The 26,182-nt window shown below is 44.4% G+C and overlaps 1 protein-coding gene across 1 annotated transcript in view; it reads left to right on the forward strand.

Moving 5' to 3' along the window:
* Positions 1–1,839: 1,839 nt before the first annotated feature.
* LOC309392686 (vomeronasal type-2 receptor 26-like) overlaps positions 1,840–26,182 on the forward strand; it is a gene marked incomplete at both ends in the record, with an annotated part of 54,956 nt that continues 30,613 nt past the window's right edge. Inside the window, 3 exons of the mRNA XM_081954114.1 lie at positions 1,840–1,944; positions 4,584–4,796; positions 8,023–8,149. Of these exons, the coding sequence (XP_081810240.1) occupies positions 1,840–1,944; positions 4,584–4,796; positions 8,023–8,149 (445 nt within the window). The remainder of the gene's footprint in view (positions 1,945–4,583; positions 4,797–8,022; positions 8,150–26,182) is intronic.

Raw genomic sequence — 26,182 nt, forward strand, 5'->3', positions numbered from 1 at the left:
GCTTTCTTCCATTTATTAAAGTATATCATGCCAAAGCTAAAGTTTGGAACCTAAATTATATCAGTGATAGAATGAATACAATAGCAGCACCTGAAGAATATCTTGAGTGAGAATAAAAGGACTTCAGCAGCTGCCATGATGGCTGAATTGGGATTTTATACAATGATCTAAAATCAGGGTGTATAGTTGTTCGTGTACAATTAAAGCTATGGAGTGTGACAGATTCCCAAAATTCTCCATGTTAGTACTGACAAAATTTCAATTAAAGATATCTTGGATTGGACAAGTAACAATTAGGGCTTGTAGTCTTCTCTCTTTTGTACAATTGGAGAATGAGTTAAAAAATAATCAAGGCAGGATAGAAATAAAAAGAAAGAAAGAAAGAAAGAAAGAAGGAAGGAAGGAAGGAAGGAAGGAAGGAAGGAAGGAAGGAAGGAAGGAAGGAAGGAAAGAAAAATATTGCTGTACAAAGAATCTGGGATATTGAAGCAGAGAAAGACAACCATCCTCAGTAAGGTTGCCACATTGAAATGGATGTTCTACTACAAATGGACCTTCCAAATTGACAAGTATTTAAATGCCAAAATGCCTAAATATCTTATGTCAGTATTTTCTTAAGCAAGGTTTGAGAACCTGGACATAATGATTAAATATGAAAGATGTAACAATATAGAAGTAACACATCTACAGTATATTGAATGTCAATTGTCTAAGAAAGAGGGGACATTATCTTGGACTGCAGGTTAGACAAATGACGTGTTGGGATTCATAGATTAAAATGTTTCATATTATATGTATATAACTTTTGGATACAATTCAAAAATTATATACCATATGGACCCTTATTTGAGCAAAACAGTTCAGTTAAGACCTGGGTATGTGGGCCAGCTTTTGATAAATAGTAGAGTTGGTACAGAAATGATTTACCGTACATTCTTTAATCTTATTCTTTCATATTTAACTTTTCTTGTATTCTGTTTTTATACATGAACTTATTAATGTTCTGTGTTTTGTATTAAGCATATGGATATGGCTTAATGGCTAATTAACAATAAATTACACTATTATATTCATGACAACCAGGTTGGACTGATTGAAAACCAATACATTGAACTTGATCTGACCCCCAATATAACACAGCATTCTTCATTGCTTTTTCAGATCATACATGGGATTGCTTCAAAGGTTCTAAGTGGTAAAAGAAAATTCCCCTTTTTGTACCAGATTGCTCCCAATGAAGATGTCCAGTACCCAGCAATTGTCCAACTACTCCTCCATTTCAGATGGACCCTGATTGGCCTCTTTGCTTCAGACACAGAGAATGGAGAGAATGTCATGAGGATTTTTCCTCCTATGCTTGTCAGGAATGGAATTTGTGTGGTTATATCACAACAATTCTCAACAACTGGTCATATAGCCCCCCTCAGGGAGGTCCTCTCTAAGTGGAGACAAGTCAATGTTTTTGTTCACTTCATAGAAAATGTTTCCCTTGTGGGCAGAATTCTTCCATTCCATGAAACACTTGAAAATTTGCCAGGGCCCATTGAAGGGAAAGTCTGGATCTTGTCAGTCTTGGGTCTTTTGATACCAAGAACGCACAGACTTTACGAATATGTCCATAGTATTTGGAGCTTTCCTCCTCAGTCAAAAAATAATGATGACTTTGAACCCATATTGCATATGAATCCCAAAAATCAAGCTAAGTCTTTTCACTGTTCTTTTTCCAAGCACAACTGTTCTGTTAAAGGTCGCAGAAGATGCACCCAGAAAGCGCATCTGGATTTTGGAGGGGCATATTTAGGCCTTCAGATCATAAGTGAAGAACCTTTCTATAATGTCATGAAGACTCTGGCTCAAGCCTTGAATGCCGCCTATTCCTCCCAATCCAGGAGGAGATGGAAGGGCGACAAGAGGCTGGGAGCAACAAGGCTGCAAACGTGGCAGGTATGGGGTCCTGATATGGATCCATTAATTTTTGCTACTTTGGAGAAGGAATCTAAAGGAGAAGGAGGGAAACCATTTGAACTGTGTATCTTTGTGATATAAAACGTGAACTGGTTTGGCCAATCTTAATTACAGCATGGCAAAATTTAAACTTATGTATACATTTTTAAATAAATTGCTGGAAATAGGGATTCAGAATTAACATCATAGAATTTTATATTTATACCTTGGAAGGAGACCATCTAGCTCAACTTCTCCTCTCTGCAGGAATCTCAATTATCTTTTCTGATTGATGACTGTTTGGTCTTTGCATTAACGCTATAGGAGATGAGCAGGCTGAGTCTGAGGGTGGGGTTAAGCAAGCCATCAGTTTGGAGTCATTACATTGCCACAAGAGACCCAAGTCCAGCCCTACAGTAAATCCCATTGACTCTTAGTAAGTACCTACTGTTAGTAGAGCAAGCTAATGGCATAAGTTATAGGGTAGGTAGCATGCAAGAAAATATTTGTGCTTTGAAGTCCCATTCTTGGCAATTTGCTCCTGACAAAGACAAACATTGAAGGGCAGAGAAAGAAACTCAGAAAGGATCTTCCCTAAGTATTCAGGTTTTAAGAAGAGTTGATGGGGGATCTGCATCTCAGACATGCAAGATTCTTCTGGTCTCACAAAGTTCTCCTGCACTCCTGGACTCCTGCTCAAGAAGCAGGCGGTAGTGACACCTTGAAGAGCTCTTGTACAACTTTGTGTTGTGCCCCAGTTCTGGCCTGGATCAAAATTCCCTGCACTCAGTCATTCAGGCCGTAGTCATCTTCAATCGGAATAGAGCTGGAAGGGACTTGGAGCAGAAGACGCTGTACCATTTCAGACAAGTGTCTGTCCTGCCTCTTCTTAAAAACCTCCATTGATGAAGCACCCACAACATCTGGAGCAGTGGTGGGCTCCTGGAGGTTTGGCAAGGTTCAGCCAATCCTCTAGGCAAGGATCGCCGGGGTTTGGCAAACCCACAAACGCCACCCCTGGCTGGCCACACCCACCCCACCCCAACCCTCCCAGGAGTCTCCACGTAGCCCATTCATCATTCCAAGTAAGTGCAGGGGCCACACAGAGGGTCTGGGAGGGCAAAAAACAGGCTCACCGGAGGTTCCAAAAGTCCAGAAACGGGCCTTTTTTCCCTGAGCCTCTGGGAGGGCAAAAAATGACTCTCCCGGAAGGTCCAGAAGGCTGGAAAGGGGATCATTTCTGGCCTCTACAGGGCCTCCAGAGCCTGGGGGAAGCAGTTTTCACCTTCCCGGAGGCTCAATAAAACCCTCCAGAGCCTGGGGAGGGTAAAAAATGCCCTCCTCCATGGTGCAGGCAGCCGACTAGGCCACACCCACCATGGCCACGCCCACCCAGCAACAGGGCAGCAAACCCATTGCTAAAGGATCTGAAGCCCACCCTTGATCTGGAGGCAAGCTGTTCCACTGGTCAATTGTCCTCGGTGTTAGGAAGTTTCTCCTTAATCCCAGGCTGCTTCTCTCTTTGATTAGTTTCCATCCGTTGTTCCTTGTCCTGCCCTCTGCTGCATTGGAGAATAAATTGACCCTCTTCTCTTTGTGGCAGCCCCTCAAGAACTAGAATATTGCTATCTTCTCATGTTAGTCCTGCACACGTAGAGCATTCGGAAACTACAGCTGGTGAGGAGAGGGGTGGCATGGTTGGTTTTGGGGGAGCCAAGAATGGTCCCTGTAACACCACTGCTCCACGAGCTGCATTGTTGTTGATCTGCTTCCGGGTGTAATTCAAGGTGTTGGTGATTACCCTTAAATCCCTTCATGGCATGGTGATTAGAGGGACTGTCTCATCTCACTAGGATTGGCCTGTGTCCCTCTCATGCCAGTAGAGGAGGCATGCTGCAGATCCCGTCAGCCCAATTATTCCAGCTGGGGGGTCCTGAAGAAGAAAAGGGCCTTTTCTGCTGTTACACCTGCCCTCTGGAACATCCTCCCCCCTCCCAGTGTGAGATTGGTCCCTCCTATTCTTTCGTAAGGGCCTAAAGGCTGGCTCTGCCAGTTAGCTTAGGGCCCCAATGGGGCAACAGCTGAGTGGAGGTGGGTGATTGAATAACAACAGATCCCAGCTCCCCCCACTCTACCCCTGCCCCCCCCCCATAATTAGATTTTAGATTTTAATGGGTTTTTTTTTACTTTATTTATGTTTTAATAGATAGAGACACGTAATTTTTTTTATGACTGAAAGCCTCCCAGAGTTACCCTGTGGTATGATGGATGGCCAATAAACTTTGTAAATAAAATAATAATAAAGATTCTCTTGATATAGTTTTCTAATGATGTAGAATTAGCTCATCTGGTCATTGCCTATCTGAATAATCTCTTTGTTTTTTCCTTGTTCAATTTTTCTGTTCCATTCTATCTGTTCTAACATGTTCCCTTTAGTAGAGAAATTTGATCAATTATGTTTTGTCAATACATATTTTTAAATACATGCTTGTTAAATTTTGCTGAGCCTTTTTCAGTTTTGAAAATAGTGGTAATCCTTCTCCCAACTATTTGCAAGTCAAACAACTGTAAAAGAAAGACTACATGGCATAAAAAAACAAGGTTTCTGCTGTTAAAATTCCTGCCTGTTTCTATTCTAGTTCCATCCCTTTCTGGAAAAGAAGGAATTTTGCAATATTTCCCGCTTTAAGCTCTATTTGGACCAAAATGGAGGCATAACAGCAGATTTGAGCATCTGGAGCTGTTTGGTTTTCCCTGATGAGTATTTCATCAAGGAAAAACTGGGCAGTTTTGAAAGACAGAGACTTATTATCAATCAAGATGCCCTTTCACGGCTAAAGTTGGTCAACAAGGTGGGTGGTTTTTCTCAATGTTTTCCAAAGCTTTAGGAGGCATTTCAAGTGGGCTAAGCCTAGTCTCCAAGGTGGATGATTTTCACTGAGATTAAAAGTGGGGATCAGAACTTGAAAGTTTCTTTGATTGTTTGGGAGGCCTCAGTACTATTGACCAGGCTGTTCTTCAGAGACTGTGATATGGGACCCTGTTTTCAGCTGATTCAGCAATGTCCAACGTATTTATAGTAGTAGTTTAATTTATTGTCATTGCACCTCATACAACAAAATTAAATGAACATTATAACTATACAAATAAAAACACAAATACCCATCCTTCATACAATTGAATTGAAAACCCCATGATATTTCATTAATATTGCACTGTGCAGTAGAATTCAATATAGTTACTGCCCTGGGATAGAAGCTGTTTTTCAGCTTATTTGTCCTTGTTTTTATTATTCTGTACCATCTGCCAGAGGGTAATAGTTCAAAAAAATAGTGCCAGGATGAGATGGATCTTTAAGAATGTTTTGAACTTTCTTAAGGCAGTGGGAGCTATAAAGCTCTTCCAAGGAGGAGAGAGGGCAACTAATGATCCTCTGGGTAATGGCGTTAACCCTCTGGAGCACTGTCCTATCTGCCATGTGCAATTGGCAAACCATACACAGGTGTAGTAAGTTAAAATACTCTCTATGGTGCAGCAGTAGGAAGTCAACAGCAGTTTTTCATTCAGTTGTTCTTTCCTGATAAGTCTCAGGTAGTCTAATCTTTGCTGGGCCCTTTTGACCAGGGCTGCAATGTGAGCATCCCAGGTCAGGTCCTCTTTTAAGATAACACCCAGAAACTTAAAACTGGCCACTTGCTCCACTCGGTCTCCATTGATAAGCAAGGGCTGAATGTCAGATCTATTCTTTCTATAGTCCATTATAAGCTCCTTGGTCTTATTGGTGTTAAGGACCAAGTTATTGTCTCCATACCACAAAAGCAACTGTTTCACCTCATCTCGATAGGCAGACTCATTCCTGCCCCCCCTGCCCTCCGGAGATGAGTCCCACCACCGTTGTATCATCTGCAAATGTAGTAATAGTATTACTGGCATGAGTTGAAATGCATTCATGCACATAAAGAGTATAGAGTAAGGGACTCAATATGCAACCCTGTGGTGTACCAGGGTTAAGAATAAGGGCTGAAGAGATATGATGACCTAATGTGACCCTCTGAGAGGGGCTAAACAGGAAATGCAGAATCCAAAGGCAGATTGAATAAGAAAGCCCAAAATCCATAAATTTAGGCACTAGTCTATGTGGAAGAATTGTGTTAAATGCAGAGCTGAAATCTACAAAAAGCATCCTCACATAGCCCCCCCTCCCCCCGGCTGTTCCAAATGAGTCAGAGCAGTGTGTGAAGAGTAGTGATGCCTATAGCATCCTCTGTAGATCTATTTCTTCTGTAGGCAAACTGGTGTTTATCCAATGTATGCGGAAGAGCAGGAATGAGGTCCCGGCAGACCAATTTCTCAAAGCGCTTCATGAGGATCGGAGTCTGTAATCGTTGAGGTTATTGATAGGGAACTTCTTTGGCAGTGGAACAATGGTGGAAGCCTTCAAACAAGTTGGAGTAGTGGACTCCAACCAATTGAAGACCAATTGAAGATCCTGGTAAGGACTCCAGCCAACTGATCAGCACACTCTCTAAGCACTCGGCCAGAGATACCTTCAGAACCATCAGCCTTTCTAGGGTCCACAGCTCTCAAAACGCTCCTCACCTCCCCTTCCTCCACAATGAGGTGGGGGCTGCAATGGGCTGGTGGTTGTATTTTGTCTGCCTCTTCAAAGCGAGCAAAGAAATGATTCAGCTCCTCTGCCACCATTAGTTTGTTTAATTTATGTGCTGCCCTTTTCACTGTAGAAAGCAATATGGGATGGAAAGTGAGAAGCCTTTAAGAAACAGATCAGGGCATTTTCAGTCCCCTCTGCCTTCTGGGGTCTTCCTAAAACTGGTGAAAGAGACTTTCAAGTGCTTGGCATTGTGGCGCTGATAGCCTCAACCTGGCTTGTTCCTTGCCTAACACAATCTTTGGGATTGTTCTGCTGTCATATCCCTTCATGATAGGAATCAGAGAACATGGGGAGCAAGGTTGGAGAGCTGCCTTATGGCATTCCCCCAGATTGTAGCCATTAATGAACAATTTCTCTGCACATCCTAAGTATAAATAGGATGTCCCTTGATCTACATTCCCTAGCCAGGCTCCAGTTATAGTGAGCCTGCCTCTTCCCAAAAACAACTATTTTAGTTTTGGATGGTTTTATTGAGGACGTTGAGTGCACAGGACATATTAAACCTGTACCTAGATTGTTATCTGCCATGAGTCTCTCTCTGGCCAGAAAGGAGACTCTAAATGTAACTAATAAGGAAAGTGGGACTGTCTTTCCAGGCCAGTTGATGTCATCTAATTGTAGTTCTTTTACATGCTGCAAAAGTTGCCTGACTAACCCTGTTTGAGGGACACATTCTCATCAGCTCACTTCCAACTTGCCTCACTTCTAGAAAGTAGTCAGTCAAATTTAGTCTCATTTCAGGAGCATGGAAACCATATGAAGAATATATATATATATATATATACAAATAGAGGTCTGTCAACTATTTTTCCCCTTTGTAACTTAATTGAGACAGTTTTGGATTTCTTTCAAAGGGGAGCAGCTTTCCAATGTTTTCTTTATTTATTTATAAAGTTTATAGGCCACCTATCTTACTCTGGGCAAGTTACCTTGAGGTAGTAAGTTGCCTTTTTGTAGTCCAGAAGAAATCTTTGCAGATCCTACTGGTCAAAAATATTTTTGTTCATCACCGTTTTATACTATTTTAATAAATGCAATATAATAAAAATTTACTGAATCTTTAGATTCAATTTTATTCTAAAATTTAACATGAATAGTTTATCAATCTGAAAAACATGGATATATGAAGAATAGAGGAATGGATATTAACACGGCCATGAGGAGGAACCACCAATTGTCACTTAATGCTTCAATCTTTTCTCAATTCCATTCCTCCAGACTTTATTAAGTAGAAAAGTGCTCCTAGTTGTACCTCTTGTAATCTTTTGGGACTACTAGTTAGAGCTTTCATATTTATCTTACTGAAGACCAGGTACTACTTGTCTAATATTTATTTCTATCTCCATTTTCCATGAATGAAGAGTCCTAACATATTTTCTTGTGTTCTTGCTTCTTTCTCTGCATAGCCCCTGCCTCAGTCCAGATGTGTGGAAAGTTGTCATCCTGGATTTGTCAAGAGGGCTCGAGAAGGAGAGCCAGTTTGCTGCTACGACTGCATTCCTTGTCCGGAGGGGACCTTCTCCACTCAGGAAGGTGGGTCACACTGAGGAAAATGGGAGGCTTTGTGGAACTGGATCCATCCAAAACATTTTGATAGAAAGGGCAAGTGAAAAGACAGATTGAAACTCAACTCTTTTTTTATTTATTATCAAATGCCTAATTTCTTACCTAACGGGACAAGTAGCAAAAGGATCTTGAAGGGGGATTGGTAGAGAAGTGATAGGAGACCCTGGCAAGTAGGTAAGCTTTACTACTGCCAGAGAAAATGTATTTTCTCCTTATTAGCTTGGATGTTCCTGCCGCATTTTTCTTTCAAGGAACACTGGAGTTCATCAAAACTGAGGAATTGTTTTAGGTGCACCTCCTGGAAGGACTACTGCAATGCATTGCACATGGGCCCTTTAGGATGACTGAGAAGGTGTTGCTGGTCCAGAGAGAGGTGGTGTGGTTAATTATGAGTGCACCTCACTACTGATATATTGCCACTGCTCCCAGTAGCCTCCCTAGATAATGTTCAGGACTAGTTTTCTCTTCCAGTCAACTAATTTCAAAAGATGGGCATCACCTGGGTCCAATATTTCTTATTTATATCACACTATTATTATTTGTACAAATAACTCAAACACATCTTCCTCCTCCCATCATTCCCACAACAACAGCCCTGTGAGGTGGGTTGGGCTGAGAGGGAGAGAGAGTGATAGGTCGAGTCACCCAGCAAGATTTGATAGCTAAGGCAGGACTTGAACTCATGGTCTCCCACTTTATAGCCTGATGACTTAACCCCTAGACCAAACTGTCTTTAATAAGAAGTGCCCTCTGTCAGAGGCCAGGAAATTTATGAGAAATCTTATCTTTTTATCTGTGAAATTGTTCAGAAATACATCTTGGAAAATAGTCCTATTAACACCTGTTGTTCCCAAAAAGGCATTTCGTGAAATGTCAAAAGACAGAACGTTAAAGAAATATTGCTTTTGGGGTTTCTCAGATATCGAAAAATGCACCAAGTGTCCAGATGATAAATATCCAAATGAGGCCAGAGTCCAATGTATCCCCAAAGTTATAACCTTCCTGTCTTATGAAGAACATCTGGGCATCATCCTGATTTCTTTTGCCCTACTCTTGTTCCTAACTACAGTCCTTGTTTTAATTATCTTCATTAAATATGGAGAAACTCCCATTGTCAAAGCCAACAATCGGGACCTCTCCTACATCCTTCTGGTCTCCCTCCTGCTTTGCTTCTTGTCTTCTTCGCTCTTCATTGGTCAACCAAGGAAAGCCACCTGCCTTCTCCGACAAATGGTCTTCAGCATCATCTTCTCAGTTGCCATTTCTTCTCTCTTGGCCAAAACCATCACGGTGGTGCTGGCTTTCCTGGCCACAAAACCAGGAAACCGAGTGAAGAGATGGTTGGGGAAGAGCTTGGCCAACTCCATCATCCTTTCTTCTTCTGCTGTCCAAGTGATCATCTGTTCCGCCTGGCTGGGACTTTCTCCCCCCTTCCCTGACTCTGACCTCCACTCCCAGCCTGGAGAGATCATCCTGCAATGCAGCGAAGGGGCTGTTGTCATGTTCTACGTCACCCTCAGCTACATGGGCTTCCTGGCTGCCATCTGCTTCACGGTGGCTTTCCTGGCCAGGAATCTGCCTGGGGCCTTCAACGAAGCCAAGCTGATCACCTTCAGCATGCTGGTCTTCTGCAGCGTCTGGGTGACTTTTGTGCCCACCTACCTGAGCACCAAAGGGAAACACATGGTGGCTGTTCAGGTCTTCTCCATCCTGGTCTCCAGTGCTGGTCTGCTGGTCTGCATTTTCATCCCCAAGTGCTACATTATCCTTCTGAGGCCAGACCTGAACACAAAGGAGCATCTCACAGCCAGAATAAATGTAAAAGCATGAAATATATACTATTATGATATTGGAAGAATTGTGAAGTTTTCTTTTATTTGAAATAAAATATTATTTTTTTCTACTTAGATAATATGCAGGAATCCAAGAGGAATATATGTCTATGTTTCTTTAATCCCCTTCCCTTTCAGATCAATAAATCTTAATAAAGGGAACTCTGTGAAGTTCATTCAGAAGAATTTGATGTTCAGCAACAGCCAATGAACCTGATGCCTTATAAAAATAAATTTGAGTAAGTTTTCCTACCAACGGAGCCGAAAAGTCTCTCTGTGTGAGAGAAAAGCCCGAGTCAGAAGAATGGCAAGATGGAAGCTGTGGGAAAGAAGCTCCAGTCATGCTGTGAGATAATCTCTGTGGGAACCCATGAAATCCCCAAATGATGTGAAATGCAGGGTTTCACCTGCTCTCTGCTGGGGAGGGAAATCTGCACAACTATTCAATGGTTCCTCCTTGGTGTCCTGATGAAACCGACTCTCGAAAAAGTGTGGATCATAACAGCTGTCTGGGATTTCACTCTGGGGTCATTGTGTAGCTCTGTATTTTTTTTCTTTCCTTATTCAAGAAATAAAAGAGCACTATCTGAATATGTTCAGGTCCTTCAATTGTCCACTATACCACTTGTACCTAAAGCATTTTCTCTGCTCCTCTTCCAAGCTTGTCTTGTCTGTGAAGGGCTGGAGAAGATGCCCAGAGAAAGGGGACCTTGAGACTCTCCCCAGGAGGAAGTTGAAGGGATCCTGTCTAAAGGCAGCCACATCATTGACCAGGTCACAAACCTTCAATGCTGCATAATATTCATCCAGGCCCAAGAAGGGGGTTAAGAAAAGGGGGGGGGACTTTGAGGTTTCTAACAAGAGGCACCCATGGAAGCTGTTCTGCTCTCTAATCACAGAGTTTGGTGATTAATTAGAAACCAATTTTTATGTTTCAGAATTGCTTTTACTGTAATGTGAATCAAATCCCTTTGCAAATTCCATTTTAAGGAGAGAAGAAAAGCTCTGATAGATCAAATGGAGGTCAGCTTAAGATTCTCAGTGAGCACAGAGAGGCCTCTGGTTCTCCCACAAGCAGAAGGAAGAGACTTTGCCCAACACGCAAGGGGTGTTTCCCCACAACTGAACTTTCCTCCATCACATCAGACAGTGTTGGATACTCAGCCATCCCTCCATTTGGGAATCCCCAATTCTGATACCCCAGATGTTCTGATAGCAGAATTGGGGATTCCCAGATGGAGGGATGGCTGAGTGTCCAACACTGTCTGATGTGATGGAGGAAAGTCTAGTTCTGGGGAAACACTCCTTGTGTGTTGGGCAAAGCAATAAATCATTAATATGAGAACATTCATGTGAGAAAATGTTTCTAAGTTTCATTCCCCCAATCATAAAGTCCTAAAGCAGGACCGGAACTCAAGAGTCTCCTGGCGATTGGCCCAAAGTCCCCCAGGAAGCTTTCATGCCTAAGGAAGAATTAGAATTCAGAGCCAGCTGGCTTTCACGTCTAAAATAAGACTAGAACTCAAATCCCCTGATGATTGGCTTCAAGTCCCCATTTGGTTTTTGCTTGAAGGTGGGATTAAAACTCCAGTGATTGGCACAAAGTCCATCCTCTCTTCTGAGGGGTTTGTACTTTGATGAAGTCACCTTGGAAGCCTGTTTCTCTAGATGCAGCACAGAGAGAGGGGAGAAAACGCGGAGGGGGAGTTTCTCTTGATTAGCGTCGGAGCAGGGCGCGTCCTTCGCGGGTGGGAGGCTGGAGGGGCGACTGCGAGAGAAGGCTCCGAGGGGGTTTGGCAGTGCGGGACAAGGACTTCGGGGTCGGGGTCGGGTGGAGGGGGCTTGGTCCGGCTTCTTTACGCTGCCCCTCCCGGCTCAAGGGAGCGGTGCGGGCAGGACGGCTGGATATAGGGGCAAGGCGAGAGGGAAGCAGGGAGGGGCAGGAGGAGGTGGTGTTTGTGTGCGATCTCATCCAACGACACAATCAGGCTGATCCCAATGAATGGGGGATTTGCACTGACTCTGCGTCCTTTGACTGGAAAGAGTGAAATGGAAACGGAGGCAGGGAGGGAGGGAGGAAGCAGGAGTGGGTCAGGAAAAAGAAAGGAAAGGGAAAAAGGGATGCGAATAATGCCTTCAGTTTTACTTCTTTTGTAACGACAAATAACGGAATAAGACAAATAACCGAATAAGCGTCAGCCTGACCTACTCAAAACTTCAGAGATCAAACCAGTGAGGACGCTGCTTCTTCAGAAGGGACCCCAAGTCTTCTGGGCACTCCTTGGTCTCCCCTCCCCCCTTCCACCCGTCTTTCCCTTCCACGGAGTTTTCCTCCCTGATCAGCTGCCACAAAGTGCCTGGAGGAGCCTATTTGTGACTTCTCTTATTACGCAGCTCTTACACAGCAGAGCAAAACCCAGCCAGCCAGTCTTGCCTGGATAACCAACCCAAAATCCCCGGGAGCCTCGATCAGCCTCGGGAAGACGGAGATTCCAGCCACAGTTGGAGAGAGAGGGATTCTAGCGGGATACCAGCTACTCTGAGAAGTTTGTTGCGGGGAAGGAAAAGTCTCCTGTGATGGTGGAGCTTCTGCTAATGGGGAAGAAGAGCGCCTCCTGTGGGAAGGGCTAGAATAGCAGGAGGAGGCAAAGAGGCCTGGGAGCTGTCAGAGCGAAGGGAAAGGAGGAGCTGGGATTTTGAGAAGGCAGGAAAAGACTCCCCTACTGATGGCCGGCTGGCTTTTCCGCAGCGCTCGCCCTAGTCGCCCATCTAAGTGAGATGGGCGACTAGGGCGCATCTCTGCTGAGCCCCGGAGACGCTCCAGGCGCGCTGCCAGCAGAGCCCTTGAAGCCGCTCTGGGAGAATCGCGGATCTTTGGCCCCTTAAACTCGCTTCTCTCGCAGCTTCCCTCGGGCACTTTGCCCGCTCCTCTCCCGCTGCTCTCACTTTCCCTCTCGTTCCCTCCCTGGCTTTAAGCTCCCTCCTCTAACCACTCTCCTTCGCCCATACACAACACGCCCCCACAAAAACAACACCCTACAACCAACCTTCCACTCAGAAGTCGAGACCCCCACACTCGCACCCAAAACACTCTCCCCTAGCAATAAACACCGCGCGCTCCCACCACACACACCTTGCAGCTCCCAAAGCCCCAAACACCCATCCTACAGCTGCGCCTCCCTGCTCCCCCCCTCCTCGCCTTGCCCAAACAGACAGCCGTGGCACCCCCTCCCCCCCGCTCTCTCGCACCCAGGGCAGCCAAGGCCAGCAACACACGCCTCCTCCTCCTCCTCCCTCGAAGTCTTTGCCCCGCGCTGCCCCAGACCTCCGCTGCTCATTGGGGACGGGACTTGAGCACGAAGCCTTCGCCTGCATCGCCCTTTCGACCTCCCACCCACAGAGGACACGCCGCGCTCAGCCGTCAATCAGTTGCTTTCCCCCCCCCTCGCATTTTCTCGCTTTCCCACAATTAGCATCTCTAGAATAATGCGCATTCTTTTAATAACCTCCTCAAGCCCCAATCGCCTCCGAACAAGGCCCAGATCTCTCAGTAACCCCACCCTCCCTGGCCTTGGGGAAACGGGCGGGGAGCCTCAGAGAGAGCGGGGGGGGGGGGAGTCGCCTGGCTCCGTCCTGTTCCTGGACTTCGAAGGGATGGGGAGTTGCTTCCTCTCCCCCGGGACCCTCGTAGCCTCCGGGCACTGGGGGAATCGCTTGGATGGCCTCGCCTGACCGACCAGTCCTGTCCTCTGTCCTGCCAAATGCCCTCGCCCGACGGTTCCCTCAAGTGCCGGTATGAATGAAAAGAAGCAAGAAAGAGAGGGACCCTGCGGGGCCAGGCAATTCTATTCATGTGTAGACAGAATGTGTGGATGCCGGGAAGGTCTGGATGGGGAGAACCGGCTCCCCCTCATCCCGAACAAAAGGGAGGCTTTGCCCCTCCTGCACCTGGACTGCTGCCCTCTTTTAAATCTCCCCCAAGGCAGAGGAAACTTGGCCTCCTCCGGGTGTTCTCTGTAGTTTGGGGAGCGAAGACGGGCTGAGCTTTCTCCATCCTCCTCCTGCAACTTCCCAGGACACAGAAGGTCCAGATATTGGGGAGGGGGGTCCGGGAGTTAAGGGGCTTCAGCGCAGCCGTCGACAAAGGCAGAGGCAGAAAGGGGCTTTTCAGTCCTGGGGGGAACATAGCGTCCTCCTTCTCATCAAGCAGCTGCCAGGCAGAAGCATGGCCTCCATAGGGCTGCCGGGTGGGACAAAGACCAAGCAAGCGGCGGGGGAGTCAAACAAGCCAGGACGTCCTTTAAGATTGGGAGAGGGGGGGGCGAACCGAGAGAGCTCCGTCCCTTTGCCTCTCCTCCCCCGGCAGCTACCCAGAAATCCCGCCTAGGCTCCAGAGCCTCCCGCCTACCCAGTGGGAGCTTCTGCCACTCTCAGATCCACGGGACCAAGCTCGCCCGCCGCGGGTCCTTCCCCCGCTCTCCTGGGCGAGGGCTCCCGCAACCTCTGCAGACGGAGCCCGGGAGGGAAGAGGCTCGGAAGTCCCGCCCTCCATCCCCGCAGGATTCTCTCTCGCCCTCTGCGCTCGACCAGCCCCAGGGACGGAGGGAGGGAAGGCAGGAGCGGGGCTCCCGACCTGGGTGCAAGGGAGCGGGGGAGGCGAGGGGTGCAGTAGGGAGGCTGTATATTCGGGCAAGGCGAGGGGGCTGCAGGGGAGGCGCAGCTGCCGAAGGAGCCATTTGTGTGGGGAGGGGGCAGGGGCGCCTGGGGAGGAGGCAGGAATCAAAGTCAGGGGAGGGGCTTTGTGCCAATCTGGAGAGTTTTAATCCCACCTTCAAAATAAAAGCCAAATGGGCGCCTTTGAGCCAATCGCCAGGAGACTGTGAGTTCTAGTCCTGCCTAAGGCATGAAAGCCAATTCAGCCACTGTCCAGGAAGTTCTGAGTTCTAATCCTCCCCAGGCACCACAAATTCCTGGGGGACTGTGGACCGTCCAGGAGGCTCTGAGCTCCAGTCCCACCTCTGCACTGATTGACTGGGGATGTAAAACCTCGAAAAATTCAGATTAATGTGGGATACCAGAATTAGGCATTGCTAGATTATGAGATGGCTGAGTTTCCATTACTGTGTGATGTGATGAAGGAAAGTGAAATTGTGGGAAAACCCACCTGTTCCATGTTGGGCAAAGCCAGAAGTCTCTGCTTTCTGCTTGTGGGCAACCAGAGGCCTCTGTGTGGTCCCTTTAATCTTAGACTGACCTTGGTCTGATCGATCAGAGCTTTTTTTAACCGGCTTAAAATGGAATTTGCAAAAGAGATCAATTCATAATTAGAAGCCATTCTGAAATATGAAAAAAATGATGACCAATTGATCAGCAATATGTACTGTATGGTTGGAAAGCAGAAGACCTTCTATGGCTTCATGTCCCAAGAAGTTCCCACGCTTACTCACCTCCTTCTTGGACTTGGATGAACACCTGGGTGAATAAGCATTGGACACTCCAGACAAACGATATGGCTGCTTTTAAACAGGATCCCTCCAACCTCCTCCTGGGGAGAGTCTCAAAGTCCCCTTTCTCTGGGCATCACCCAACCTTTCACAGCCAAGCCATGCTTGGAAGAGGAGCAGGGAAATGCTTTAGGTAGAGTGGGAGATTAAAGGGCCTGAATCATGTTAGAAATTGCAATTTTAATTCTCTGAATAAAGAAAGAAAAACATGGACTGGAAAGTTCTTAGAAGTAGACCCCTAAGTAAGAAGAACTCCAAAGAAATATCCCAGATAGCTGTTGTGGCCAACACTTTCTGTAAAATGATCTTATCAGGAAATCAAGAAAGAACCACGGAATAGTGATAAAGAATTACCTCCCCAGCCAAGATCAATCAAAGAATGAATTTCACATCCTTCTGACATTCCAAAGGTTTTCATGGATATTATCATATGACAGGATTAAAATTTTGTTCCCACAGCTTCCACCTTACCTCTTTAGGTAAGGAATCTAGAATTTCAATGGGAATAATTGCTCAAATGATTACTTACAATGTGTCTGTTCATTGGCAGTTCCCGAACAACAAATTCCTTTGAATGACTTTCACAGAGTTTAATTGAGAAAATTTTATTGAGCTAAAAGGGAAGGGAGTTACAAGAAACATACATATAATATCTTTGATTCCTGCATATTCTCTAAGTAGAAAAAAAGAATATCTTCTTTCAAATAAAAGAAACTTTTAACAATTCTTCCAATATCGAATGGAGTTGCATATCAGGTTTTTATAGTTGCTCTAACTGTAAGATGCTCCTTTGTGTTCAGGCCTGGCCTCAGAAGGATAATGTAGCACTTGGGGATGAAGATGCAGACCAGCAGACCAGCACTGGAGGCCAGGATGGAGAAGACCTGAACAGCCACCATGTATTTCCCTTTGGTGCTCAGGTAGGTGGGCACAAAAGTCACCCAGACACTGCAGAAGACCAGCATGCTGAAGGTGATCAGCTTGGCTTCGTTGAAGGCCCCAGGCAGATTCCTGGCCAGGAAAGCCACCATGAAGCAGATGGCAGCCAGGAAGCCCATGTAGCTGAGGGTGACGTAGAACATGACAACAGCCCCTTCGTTGCATTGCAGGATGATCTCTCCAAACTGGGAGTGGAGATCAGAGTCAGGGAAGGGGGGAGAAACTTCCAGCCAGATGGAGCAGATGATAATTTGGACAGCAGAAGAAGAAAGGATGATGGAGTTGGCCAAGCTCTTCCCCAACCATCTCTTCACTCGGTTTCCTGGTTTTGTGGCCAGGAAAGCCAGCACCACCGTGATGGTTTTGGCCAAGAGAGAAGAAATGGCAACTGAGAAGATGATGCTGAAAACTGTTTGTCGGAGAAGGCAGGTGGCTTTCCTTGGTTGACCAATGAAGAGACAAGGAGACAAGAAGCAAAGCAGGAGGGAGACCAGGAGGATGTAGGAGAGGTCCCTGTTATTGGCTTTGACAAGGGGAGTTTTTCGGTATTTAATGAAGATGATTAAAACAAGGCCTGTTGTTAGGAAGAAAAGTAGCGCAAAAGAGACCAGAATGATGCCCAGATGTTCTTCATAACACAGGAAGGTTACAACTTTGGGGATACATTGGACTCTGTCCTCATTTGGATATTTATCATCTGGACACTCAGTGCATTTTTGTGTATCTAAGAAAGCAAAAAACCCCACCATATTTCTTTAACCTTCTGTATTTTTACAGTTCTACAAATACATTGTAGGAAGTGAGCCTCCACCCCTCTCCTAGAAAAATGAAATATCCTGGGAAATATTGAAAAGGTAGAATATTATATTTTCCCTGGACTCACTCTTAATAGCCCCACCTTCGTCAATGGACCATTAAAAAATCCTGAGGTAGTTTACTATACATAAGAAAGGTAGGATTAGCCTTCTGCAGAAACTCACCACATGGCATCTGGGAACTGAACCAAGCTTGGGACTCAAAAGACACACATCCTACAAAGTTAGCTAAGACCCCACCCCCACCCCTGGGAGTCTGACAGCCAATCAGAATACTTTTCTTACACAGGACCAGGAAACAGAGAGGTGAGGCCGAACAGAGAGTATAAAAAACCCAGGAACTCTCAGCAAGCCCCTTTTTTCTCTCTTTTCTCTTCTTCACCCAATATCTTGAAGCACGTGATCACCTTTTCCCCCAGGACCTCACATCATGCGGTCCTGTCCACCATTAAACCATCTTTCCAAGCAGCCTCCATGTCTCCAGTGTCTTTTTCCCCACTTGGAGCTGAACCCAGAAGGACATTTCTCCCAACACTTTCCTGGGACAACAGCTGATAAAAGGGATATTTTCTGAAATCCTTAACAATTCCAGGGATTGCTCTGTTAATCCCAGTTAGATAACTTTACACTGACAAACTAATAAGAATCTGTTTGTTTCTTTATACAAACTATAGGTTGCCTGACTCCCAGCGTCTCTAGATTACTTATTATTTTAAAAAGTAAAACATTCCAGGAGACAAATAGGATCCTAAAGGGTCCCCAAAGCCACCCATAGCCCCACAGGACCCCCTCCAGCAGGGGCTCAGCCTCCCTCTGCTCCAGAGCCTGGAGGGGCAGCCTGGCCTTTCGTGGCTTCTGGAAGCCTCCTCCCCCCCCATGTAGGTGGAAGCCATGGGGGAATGGAGGTCCTCTTACACCAGTGGTGGGTTTCTGCTGGTTCACACCGAATCGGGCGAACCGGTTGGTCATGAACCCGGAAGTAAGTTCCTGCCCCGCCCCTGTCACTCGCTTGCTTGCTCGCTCGCCCCCACCCATCCAGAAGCCGCTCCATTGCTCGCTCCCCCCGCCCGTCTGCACTATCCTAGCCCCGCCCACCACTCACTGATTGGTTACTTCACCAATCGCCTCGCCCGCCTCTAAGAACCCTATCTAAACCCACTTACCTTTTTTCCTGTTTGGCTCGCTATTGCTGCCTGCCGACTCCGAGGAGGTAAGTAAGCTGCAACTAAGCATGGGGTGGGGAGGAGGGCTGCCGTGGCCCTGCACTATAAGCAAGTCCGGTGACATTTTGCAGCCTTGCAAGGATCTCTTTTCAAGATCTTTCGGTTATTCTTCCGGTTAAAATTGTGACATTTGAAAATAAACAAGAAAACAGATAAACATCAAATTGTCTCTCATCATGTACTGTCTATCAAAATGCTCTGGATAAATCTATTTCCACAAGGCCTTCCTCTCCTCCAGAGTCACCCACCTTCCTGAGTGGAGAAGGTCCCCTCCGGACAAGGAACACAGTCATAGCAGCAAACTGGCTCTCCGTCTCGAGCCCTCTTGACAAATCCAGGATGACAACTTTCCACACATCTGGACTGAGGCAGGGACTGAGCAGAAAAAGAAGAAATGCCAAAGAAAATGTGTTAGGACTCTCCGTCCATGGAAAATGGAGCAAAAAATGGACATTAAATTCTAGGTTTCACTTAGATAAATATGAAATCTCTGACTAGTCCCAAATGGTTGTAGGAGATACAACTACCAGCTGAGTCTTCATTTAGTTCCTGCCTTTTGCTTCTAGCAAACCACATTGCAAAAAAGGACTTTTCTACTTAATAAAGTCTGGAACTGAAAAAAGATTTAAGAATTAAATGACAACCAGTCAGTTCCTCCTCATGGCCTTATTAACATATATCAAATTATATATTTAATATCAATAGATGATCATACTTTAATATCAAGGGTATATGAAGAATGGAGGAATGCATGGTTATAAAAATCATGCTAATTTTTATATTTATTAAATTTTTACTGTATCAGATTTATCAATATAAACTGTGCGGAAAAAAGAAACCTCTGACTTGTAGGATCTGCATTTTTTTTTTTTTGGAGTACATAAAACAGTGAAAACCTGCCTAGTAAAGTAATCCAGAAGAGTCTCCCTTCTGAGATGGAAAGGAGAAATTTCTTTCAAATTGTGACCATCAGCTTTGAAGGAGATGTTCAGTGTTTGTATGTTCATTTGGTGAATTTTGCCATGCTGCTAAAAAAAAAAAGAATAAAACGGACTCTTCAGTTTCTAGAATTCCAGTGAGATGAGACAGAGGTGAGGTCGTGAGAAGGGCTCTCTCAAACAGTGAGGCATCTTTTGCGGTAGCACATAGACATGGAGGATGAGCCCTGGATCAGTAAGGGATCATATTTCTAAAGCCCATCTAGTTTTCCAAGAAAAGGTCCTTTCTATTCAAGCACCTACACTTAGGTGACCCCAAATGGCATGAAAAGAAATGTATCCAAATGTATTATTAATTAAATTTGAAGCCTCCTTTTCACCCAGAGAGATTAAAGGGAGTTAACAATTAAGAAAAACAATGACATTCAAGAGATTTTCTTAATAGCCAAAAATCAAAATCTAAGCAGCATTTCTTTCATATTGCCCCTCAGTGCATTTGGTATCAGGATGGGCTTTTCTTTGGATCAAAGAAATATTTCAGGGCTTCAGTTTTCTGTGTCAGAGGATTATACAATATGAGATATTATACAAACAGTACACTATTGGAAGCAGACTGGAGTCATTCTGGACAGGGAGACAAGCAGCATATAAATTTAGAGGAGTGAATTCTAATTCCAAAGCTTATTTCCCACTGGGACTCATAGGGCCTCCAGCCAGTCTTGAATCAACTCCACTGGATCCAGTCCATTCCTGAACTCCAGTGTTGCTCAACAGAATTGCTGCCTTCTTCCCTTCTGTTGGAGGACAAGGAAGAAGTGAGCCTGAGGATATCAGCACCACAATTCCCGGCACTTGACTGGCGTCTGTAACCAGGTTTATGGAGATGATAAATAACAGAAGGGGCACAAAAGGGTCATCATCTATGTTGTAAAGAATTATCACCCCAGATTCCAGGTTGTCTGAATCAGCTTAGACATTGTTTCATATTATAGCATCTGAAGTTAGCTTTTTCCATTAATATTGAACCTTCCCAAGCAGTCTAAGAAAACTTCCATTCTCAGTGAAGGTCTTCCACCATGGTGGTTAGATTTAGCCCATTTGAAATGGTTCCTAAGGTTTTGAAAAACAGAAGAAAGAAACCAATATTTCACCCACCTTTAGCCATGAAAGAGCATCTTGGTTGATAATAACTCTCCCTCTTTCAAAACTCCCTGTGGGCTGATCCTGCATGAGATCCAACTTGGGGAGAACCACCCAGGTCCTGATCTTCAGATCTGCTGCTACATCTCCATTTTGATCCAAGTACAGTTCCAAGGTGGAAAGATTACAAAAGTCATTCTTTGCCAGAAAGGAATGAAACTAAAATGGAAAATCCAGAAAAGTTAAAAACAGAAATTTTGATTTTTTATCTAATGAGTCTTCTTTTCACACTTGAATCTTTCTTCTTTAATTATCTGACTTGCAAGTATTTTTCGTTGGGGGAACCAGAGTTACCACTATCTTCAAAAGTGAAACACAAAGATTCAGCAACATTTGTCAATCATATATTGATAAAAGAAAATTAACAACATTTCTCAAATATAGAACAGTCCAGAGCAGTCCCAAGGGATGCTGTCGATCAGAAAGATCAGCAGTTCGATGGTATGAATCCCTAGTGCCACGTAATGGAGTGAGCTCCCATGACTTGTCCCAGCTTCTGCCAACCTAGCAGTTTGAAAGCATGTAAAAATGCAAGTAGAAAAATAGGGACCACATTTGTTTGTTTGTTTATTTGGATTTATATGCCACCCTTCTCCAAAAGGACTCAGGGTGGCGTACAACATTAAAAAAACACACATCCCAAAAGTTAAAATTTGGTGGGAAGGTAATAGCGCTCCATGCCCCTTTGGGGTTTAGTCATGCCGGCCACATGACCACGGGGACGTCTTCGGGCAGCGCTGGCTCTTCGGCTTTGAAATGGAGATGAGCACCACCCCCTAGAGTTGGGAATGACTAGCACATATGTGCGAGGGGAACCTTTACATTTACCTTTAGAGCAGTCACAACACAATGGAACAAACCAAGAAAGAGATTATTCACAAACGCCTTAAAAATAAAAAAAAGTTGCTTGGGAGGGAGGGGTAGAGAGACCAAGCATCAGAGGTGGATGGATGATCTGCGCTGCCAGAAATGGCCAACACCCAGCCAGCAGCCAGGTGGGGCATTTGGGGATGGCCACCAAGAAGGAGAAGAGGCTGAAAGATGAGAGGGGAAGAGGCGGCATGAGACAGAAGAGGATAAAAGAAGACCTCCAAGGTCCTTTCCAATCAGTTACTCTGTAAGATTGACTTGTTCATTTACCCGAAGGAGTCCAAGAGCATCTTTTCCAAGTAACACAATCTCTCGGTTGGAGAATTAAGTCCTCTCCATCCTGTCAGTACCTCTTACCTGCCATGGCTGCAGCCTCGGAGCCTCCAATCTCTCTTTGACCTCCTTGCTTCTCCTCCTTGATCTGGAGGAATATGCAGCATTCAAGACATGGGCCAGAGTGTTAATGAAACTATACATATAGGGGTAATTTGGGAACTGTTTCCTGTTCTGTTTCCACTGGGTCTCCAGTGGGTCTTTCTGGGTGCATCTTCTGCGGCCTTTGACAGAAAAGACATGCTTTGAAAGAGAACAGCGAAAATAATGATCTTCAACCTGGGGTTCCAAAAATAATTTGGGTTCAAAGGGATAATATTTTTGCCTATATTTCCCCTGAAAAGCAAAAGCCCAAATACTATGGATGTGTTTGAGAAGTTTGTGCCTTCTAATTGCGAAGTGGCCCAAGATTGTCAAGATCCAGACTTTCCCTTCAATGGGTCCTGGTAAATGCCTGAGTGCTAAATGGAAAGCGAGAATTCTCTCCCAAATGGAATTATATTCTATGAAGTGAATAAAGACATTGACTTGTCTCCTCTTAGAGAGGGCATCCCTGAGGGGGGCTATGTGTGCAGTTGTTGAGAATTGCTGTGATATAACAGCACAAATTCCATTCCTGACAAGTATAGGAGTTAAAGTCTTCATGAACTTGTCTCCCACCTCTGTGTCCGAAGCAAAGAGGCCAATCAGGGTCCATCTGAAGTGGAGGAGCAGTTGGACAATTCCTGGGTACTGGTTCCCTTCTTTGGGGAGCATCAGGTGAAAAAAGGGGAACTGACTTTTATCAGTCAGAGTTTCTGAAACAGGTTCAACACTGATCTGAAAAAGCAACAGAGGAGACTGTGTTATATTTGGGATCAGATCAAGCCCCAAATATTAGTTCTTAATAACTCCTTATTAATAATTCCACATTAGAATAGTGTCAGCGTTCCAAGTAACAACCTCCATAAAAGAAGACTCCGATGATAGCAATTCCTCAAAGTTCCTTTTGATTAGAGGAGTCATATTGGCACATCTGGGAAAACCCAAATCTGACATTTCCGGGTTTTCCTCACCCAAAAGAAAGTTGAAGATACAGTACATCCCCTGCACCCACAAGTGCATCACATGGCCCAATCATTTCTTCATCCCACTGGAGACAACCCCCAGTCACTCCCATCCAGGTGCAGCTGAGTGTCCTTGACTCCCAGAGAAAGGAATGTTCTTATGGCTAAGCTTCCAACGCTCCGTGCAACCCCCCCTCCCAATTTCCCAGGCACTAAATGTGGCTGCCTTGAAGCTCCAATAAAAAATGGCTTCCAAGGCTGACAAATAGTTTAGTGTTGACTAGCCATTAAGTGATAACAAAATGCATAATGTAGAACATTAGTAAGTTGTGTATAAAAACAGAATGCAGGAATAAACTAAGAAAGAAAGAATAACTTCTACCCTCAAAATGACTTTATAAAGCATTGCACAGCAGAACAAGTAGGCACAAGGACAGTTTTCCCCCAAATGCCATCACTCTGCTATACAACAAATCCCCACAACCCTGTCAAACTATTTACCAAGACTGTATTACTACTATTCTTCTCATCCTTCCTATTACCTATCTCTTACTACTTATGATTATAACCATGCTGCTTGTATCTTTATGATTTATATCGTTTTATTTCATTTCTTAGTATTATTTGATTGCTTATTAGTTACATATAACTATCACTAAGGCAATTTCCTCCATAATGTTTCTCTGTTTCGTGTGTTAAATGCTGCACTAATATCTGTAAAGCCAGCAAACCCTGGCTTATCCAATTGACATATTTTGTGATTAGATTTTCAAGGTAAATCTGTTGTCAATATCAGATTATAAGTGGTGCATTGCTTCTTATTCAAATGTATATGAACTTTAAGTCTATCTAAAACCTTCTTGTTCCTCTAAAGAATGCACTTCTCTTCTTTCCGCTGTCCAGTTTATCTAAGAGGAACATGGCATATATTTTAGCCACAATATTTGACTAAGTGACCTGTAATTGCTAGACTCCTCTTTCTTCCAACTTCTGTCCAAATGGATATGAAAGGTATATGTCAAACGGATATGCCAATAAAGACCCCCATAACTAGGAATATTTTTCTGAATATCTGAATATCCACTGGAAAGTCCTTTCTGGGAACCTAATTGATCTTCAGGTCATTTAGGATGAATTTGAACATGAGCAAAGTAGACTAAGACAAAGTGGACATATTTTCTAATATAAAGAAGAGCAGCTCTTGAATTTCACAGAGATGATATGATTAGATCTATCACTCACCCATCATCACCCCAATCAGATAAAGAAACAAACAAACCTGTGGGACTTTGTAGATGCCTCCTAATGTTGACATTTGGATAGAGATGTCCTTGGCAGCTGCATCAATAAGAACCAATAGATTGTCCTTCCTTCCACAGCTGTAATTGGGGACATTGGCTTCTCCAGTGGAGAGAATGTTCAGCAAGGCATCTGAAGTGCAGAAAGTGCTCAAATAGTTGTCATGGATGTTGTAGCCAAGTGTGAGATTGTGCAGGAGCTGGGAATTGTTGTTGATAAGTTGCATGGCAAAAATGAAGCGTAAGGTTTCTGCATAACCAAAAGAAAGCTTACTGCAAAAAAAATATGTTCATGTTATCATTAACAGCAACAACAAATTCTTTTTTTAAAAAAATAATCCTCTTTGTTTCCACAAGCCTACTGAGTCTTAAGCCAACATTGATCCAAGACCAAAGAACAGTTAGGTCAGTTTGCACAGGAAAAGGAAAATAGTCTCAACAGCCTTCAGGTTTTCTCCAGCCCCATTTTCTGATTTAAATTTAAAAGAGGCAGGCAACAGAAATCAAAATCTTTCAGGAAATTAAACACATCCTGTAATATAGAAGTAAATGAAATAAGAAGGAAAGGAGGGTGTTAGGACTGCAAATGGCAGCTCCATCACCCTGAATGACTTACGAATGAGACTGAATAGAAGGAGCACTGGTGAAAGGGAACCTTTTGTGTAATATTTCTGTTATAGTGATGACCATACTAATGAGATGGTCTCCTGATCTGTAATAGCTCCATGCTCTATTTCCATCCTGGGGCTCCAAACTCAGCGGGCATTTCCTTCTAAGCTTCCCATAGAGTGGCTGGGACACCAGCAGCATCAGAAGCAGAAGCCGGAGGTCCATCATTAATGGTGTTTTATTAATCCTCTTCCTGTTTCCAACACAACAACAGGAGCAGTTGGAAAACCTCGAAGACTCTCAGAAGTGCACGTGGCTTCCTGATATAGACAGAGAACTTCTCTGTTTCATCTGGAAAGGAGAGACAGGTGCAATCAAGAGTGAAGCCTCTGCCTTGACCCAAGGAATTTATCCTTTGCTGATACAAGATCCTTTGCTTATGGCTTCAATCTGATGTCTACATCAAACTCAAAAACAGGAAAATCATAGGTCTCAAAGGCCCAGGCAGTGATAATTACAGTGAGAAGAAACTTCTCCTCTTGGGATCCTAAACCTTTTCCAGGGTGCAGGGGAGAGGCAGGAGAAAAGCAAGTTATAGTGAAAAATTACAGATACAGCCCTGGGGACACTGCTCCGTTGTGGTTGTGCCCTTCCTGTCAGGACACATCCAGAAAGTGATGCTGGAGAAGACAGTTCAGGGAATTGACTTCTGCTGTCCTTCAACATGGTCTCTGGTCTCCAGAGATGGCTGGGGAAGGTCACCCAGAGCTATGGAGTTTGGTGCCACTCTAAGTTAATGCCATTGAACTCTAGTGTTGCCTGTCTTCTAATGACAAAGAGGCCATCAATACCCTTGAATTCTGCCCAATGTTAAGATTCGGCCCTGTTTGGAATTTTGTTTTATATCAGAACTCCATATATTAATCTTAAATTGCAGCTCATTTTAAAATTGCTTGTGCCTGAAGTGAAATTTCATTTGTTTTCTAGCAAAATTCATTTTTGGATAAGAGCTCATTAAGAAGCCAGAAAGGGACAACTTGTGGACTATATTGTTGGGTAAATAGGGAGAACATTATAGACTGGATGGAAGCTTTCATTTTTTTTCTTCCTTGTCATTTCTGTGTTGTCTTTCCATGTTCATATAATACGCTAAAATTCTTTCTATTTTGACCTTTTTTTAGTTTTTTTAAAATAAAGAATGGACTATAAGGTCTACAACTGAGATCCATCTATATGCCATCCATCCATCATCCATCCATCCATCATCCATCCATCCATCCATCCATCATCCACCCATCCATCATCCATCCATCCACCCACCCATCCATCCATCCATCCAATCGTTGCATTTATTGGCCACCCATCTTATCATAGGGTAGCTCTACAAAGATGG

The sequence above is a fragment of the Natrix helvetica genome, assembly GCF_964273705.1.
Source record: "Natrix helvetica genome assembly, chromosome: 5".
Classification (NCBI taxonomy): domain Eukaryota; kingdom Metazoa; phylum Chordata; class Lepidosauria; order Squamata; family Natricidae; genus Natrix; species Natrix helvetica.